This window comes from Engraulis encrasicolus, chromosome 23 (genome assembly GCF_034702125.1).
Source record: "Engraulis encrasicolus isolate BLACKSEA-1 chromosome 23, IST_EnEncr_1.0, whole genome shotgun sequence".
NCBI classification, from domain to species: domain Eukaryota; kingdom Metazoa; phylum Chordata; class Actinopteri; order Clupeiformes; family Engraulidae; genus Engraulis; species Engraulis encrasicolus.
This window is the reverse complement of record NC_085879.1, coordinates 47,698,838-47,703,837: the sequence shown is the minus strand read 5'-3', so window position 1 is coordinate 47,703,837 and position 5,000 is coordinate 47,698,838. Positions and strand designations below refer to the sequence as shown.

The following is a 5,000-nucleotide window of genomic DNA, read 5'->3' as shown; positions in this document are numbered from 1 at the left end:
TGCGTGAGATTGGAAAATATGAAACGATATTTTGAGACGATCAATTGAACTTTTGACGCATTTCGCCATCCGTAGGCAAGCAGAGGCGCATATGTATATCTTGTCACCAGGCTAGACAGGCAGCTTGGGCCCCCCAAGACTGTAGCTGGCTGGGGAACAGTACTGGCGATTTGTTACAAGTGTTCTTACTTTTTAATTTTCGCTTGGCCCCCCTACTGAGCCTAGAATCGCCTCTGCATGCACGCAGGAATCGGAGGTCTTCGGAACTTGTCATTTCAGTCAGATGCTTCTGGTTGTGTGCCAAAAGGGGAAAACGGTGGCCAATAATTTTTGAGTTTGATGATGGGCTACTGTCTAAAAAAAGATGAGGAAGTCGGCGTCAGCACTTGCTTCAGATTGTACGGATAAACTGCCCGGCATGGATTAACGCATTGAAGAGAAGGTTGGCAACGTTATCTATTTTTGTAATGTCAGTGTTATAATCGCTTTTTGTAATTGTTGCATAGCGATCATGGACTTGTGCAATCATGTAGGCCTAAGCTAAAGCAAACAGAGCACAGCACACCAACCTAACTTTATCTTATTCTATAGGCTAGTTAAAACATGGGGAATATTCGCGAAACAAAAGTCTTGCATGGCGCGGCGAGGACCACTTCTGAGGTGTTTTTTTAAAAGTGTTCACAATAATGCTACGTAGCAAGTGCACCAACCAGCACTCAAAGTTTCGACAGTCTGACAACCACAGGACGAACAATCTAGCAAACACTAAAATTATATAGTCGCATTTTCCTAAAGCACTGTTATGGCCATTTCCCTAAAGCACTGTAATAATGTCGATGCTCTGTCAGGCCTATATCTTTGCGTTCGGGTTTGTGTTCAGTTAAAACATGCCTGGGTACCACTCGCGGATTGTTCAGTTAGCAAGTGGCTCTTATCTGGGAGAAAAAAAACTTGTGTGATACATCCACATCCACATCCACATCTAAACATTACGAATTTGCACCGTAGTCTAGTCTACTGTAATGATTGCATACGCTACTATTGCAGTGTAATGCGCCACCTAGATGAAAACATCTGACTTTTTAATTGGTAGCCTATGGTACATTTTGAGGGGATTTCGTGACAGCTTCGCTTTGGTTCGCTGCTAAGGGGATTCCCCTTCCTCGCGACAAGCGACAGCTGATCTTTCCTTTGAGACAGCCAGTCTTTCCATTGGAGGTTGAAGATAACACGTGTTTCCCACGACGGTTTCGATTCGACAAATTGGTCGGCAGCAACGTAACAAAATTAAGAGACTTTTTGTTGTGCTTCTGTTTGGTAGTTCTTCTAGCTGAACCGACGTTTACTCTGCCAAACGATAGTGTACAGTATCTCCTCTATGTCCGCTGGCTATGCTTCCAATGGCTTGCGTTGCGACTGGTGAACTCAGCAGGGGGTTCAGCGCACCCTTTTTTGTGTTGGAGTAGAACGTGTAGCCTGCGTTGTTTCATGCGTTTTGAATATGGCTCATTATAATGTGGTGTAGGGGCCCCGGATTGCGTCTGCACCGGGCCTCGGCGAGGGTTAACGCGGCCCTGGTGTGTGTGCGTGCGTGCGTGCGTGCGTGCGTGCGTGCGTGCGTGCGTGCGTGCGTGCGTGCGTGCGTGCGTGCGTGCGTGCGTGCGTGTGTGTGTATGTGTATGTGTATGTGTATGTGTGTATGTGTGTGTGTGTGTGTGTGTGTGTGTGTGTAACCTGGTGCAGGCCACAGGGTCCAGGCATTAGGGTCTCCAGCTCGTGACAGTCGTTGCAGTCAGGAAGGGAGGGGGTCACGGTTCGAACCCCCCCTCGACCAAAATGGGGGGACACCGGACCAGAGTCAACGCCACCCATCATGTCCCTGGGTGAAGAAGAGAGAAAGAGAGAGAGAGAGAGAGAGAGAGAGAGAGAGAGAGAGAGAGAGAGAGAGAGAGGGGGGGGGGGGGCAGAGAGAGAGAGAGAGAGAGAGAGAGAGAGAGAGAGAGAGAGAGAGCGAGAGAGGAAGAGAGAGGGGGGGGCAGAGAGATAGAGAGATTGGGAGAGAGTGATTAAATGTGTGATTAAATAAGATGGGTGTGTGGAAGTATGTAACACGGTGTATGTGTGTGTGTGTGTGTGGGGGGGGGAGCTGGCAGAAATCCAAAAGGCCTCCAGGGACAGCACATTGACATGAGAATTGCAGCGTAATATGACATGGATGAACAAACAAGTGTGTATGTGTGTGTGTGTGTGTGTGTGTGTGTGTGTGTGTGTGTGTGTGTGTGTGTGTGTGTGTGTGTGTGTGTGTGTGTGTGTGTGTGTGTGTGTGTGTGTGAGTGTGTGTGTGTGTGTGTGTGCACGCACGCATTACTATTGACTCAAATAATCATCGGCTGACTCGGGACCGTGATTAATTAAACTTCTAATCCTACATAGAGCCCCTTTAAGTTCACCTTGAGGTTGCAGTATATCATGTAATAGCAGGTCTTGGAGTCTTCATTTTCTTCACTTAGAGTGCGTTTTAATATGTGACCTTGCCTCCTCCACTTGCTTCTCGTCATGATGACATCACTGACAACAGCATTATATTTCAATATCTTGCAAAAGCTCAATTGTAAAGTCTTTTTCTCATTTGCAATTGGGATGGCGAATGAAAAACAGTCCCTCAAAAGTTGCTGTGGTGAGGATGACAGCTGGGAAACTTTATCGCTTTGGCCACGGAGGAGGGGCCAGGAGGCGGGACGAGGAGACAAGCACAAGTGGAGGAGGCAAGGTCAAATATTGGGATGCACCCTTAATGACACCTTTTAGCAGGTTTACCACTTCCTGTAGTCAGGTTTATACCACTTCCTGTAGTCAGGTCTATACCACTTCCTGTAGCAGGTTTACCACTTCCTGTAGTCAGGTTTACCACTTCCTGTAGTCAGGTCTATACCACTTCCTGTAGTCAGGTTTACCACTTCCTGTAGTCAGGTCTATACCACTTCCTGTAGTCAGGTCTATACCACTTCCTGTAGTCAGGTTTATACCACTTCCTGTAGTCAGGTTTACCACTTCCTGTAGTCAGGTTTATACCACTTCCTGTAGTCAGGTTTACCACTTCCTGTAGTCAGGTTTACCACTTCCTGTAGTCAGGTCTATACCACCTCCTGTAGTCAGGTTTACCACTTCCTGTAGTCAGGTTTATACCACTTCCTGTAGTCAGGTTTACCACTTGGAAGAGAGCTTGATGTCACATCCTCCAACTTCACGGGACCTCACTCCGTTTTAAGTGGACAGTTTTAGTATATAATGGCAATATTAAAATTATATTTCGATCCCCTATGAATTGTGCCACGGGCTTTACATATGCTGTTTCTAAGATTTTTACATAATTTTTTAACCAAACACTGAACGATTTAGAAGGGTGTGTTTTTTCACATTTTTCATGCAGACGGCCTCGGAATAAAATACTAATACTTTATCCTGAATAATCTAAATTTAGCTCCTTAACCAGCTTATTTGTAACGCAGCGCATATACAGTCATGACTGGAATCAGAAGATATTTACTGGCTACCGCGCTGTTGGATGGTCGGCTAGGGAGCCGTGAATGCGGAACTAAGGGGGCGGGACTTTCAAGCTCTATACCACCCTGGATCAGTAACACACAAACAACAACAAACAAACGTCCACATGGGACCCCTGTCATATGGGCTTTAATTGGGATGACTGCTCTCTTTGCCCTTGTAGGAAACACTCACACACACACACACACACACACACACACACACACACACACGAGCGATTCTACGATTCCCCTACGCTTTTGGCAAAAGCAAAATGTCAATTATCAGTATTTTTTTTCAACTAAATGACCTAGATGTTTACATAGTGTATATATTTAAGTTTCCAAACAAACAAATTGCCAAGCTTAATCTTAAATCATTTGATAAATACTCTAATGAAAGCGAACATTTGCTTAATTATTTTGTCAACAGTGTTATGGACAAATACTATATCATTTCAAACATTTATAAAAATACTACAGAGTTGAAACAATATATGTTTGAAAGTGCGTATGTCCCTTAGCAGTAATGTTGTCATTAATCTGTGCAACTGATATAGAAAATGTGATTGTTGAGCTTCATAAGAAGTATTTTATGAGTCACTGTGATACAGACTGACACATTTTTCATCATAAATCCCTGTAACGTCTGATTTGAATATAGTCACCCTCCTTACACAAGACTTCCTTCTCCAGAGATAATCCCTAGTGTATGTTCATGGGATTTTTCCAACACATAAGGGATCAATAGCGCAAAAACACTTTCGAAACAGTCAACGGTGTTACTCAATGGTGTTACGGTCAACAGTGCAGGGGAACAAGTCGGCACTTTTTAGGAGAAAAAAACAGAGCAGACAAACCCATCTCCCTAGAACACAAATTATTTTGTTTGTTTGTCTGTCAATATGGATATAAATTGGCAAAAACATACTCCTCCTCAACTTTCATCAGTGTTGCCAGATTGGGCTGGTTCCCGCCCAATTGGGCTGCTTAGGATGGCCGTGTGCGGGTAAAAATGGCATCTACCAGAAAAACCTTCCCACTGCCATATAAATCAATAGAATTGGGCGGGTTTTTAGGGCGGATTTTGATCATTTTTTGGGCTGGAAATCATCAGCCTCATCTGGCAACCCTGACTGTCATACTTAATTGTAACACCATTGACGGTAACACCGTTGACATTTCAGCCATTTTTATGGTGTTGTGCTAACTGAGGACCTCAGAAGTTCCACCACAACACCTTAATCAATTCATGTATCTGTATGCTTTATCTGTGTTTTTCTACATGTGATTTCTAATTCAGATTTTTATAAATATGTTGATAACACTGTTGACAGGCAATTTTCCCGCTATGAGAACATGAAAAAGAATGGATTAAATTATGGAAGGATGGAGCTCAAAATTTACCAAAAAGTCTTCCCGTATCCTGCCAAAGAGGTTATGACATCGCGTGATGTT

General features: G+C 44.1%; 1 protein-coding gene across 1 annotated transcript in view; it reads right to left on the bottom strand.

Moving 5' to 3' along the window:
• igdcc4 (immunoglobulin superfamily, DCC subclass, member 4) overlaps positions 1-5,000 on the bottom strand; it is a 113,511-nt gene that overhangs the window by 17,739 nt on the left and 90,772 nt on the right. Inside the window, exon 20 of the mRNA XM_063189968.1 lies at positions 1,735-1,879. Within this exon, the coding sequence (XP_063046038.1) occupies positions 1,735-1,879 (145 nt within the window). The remainder of the gene's footprint in view (positions 1-1,734; positions 1,880-5,000) is intronic.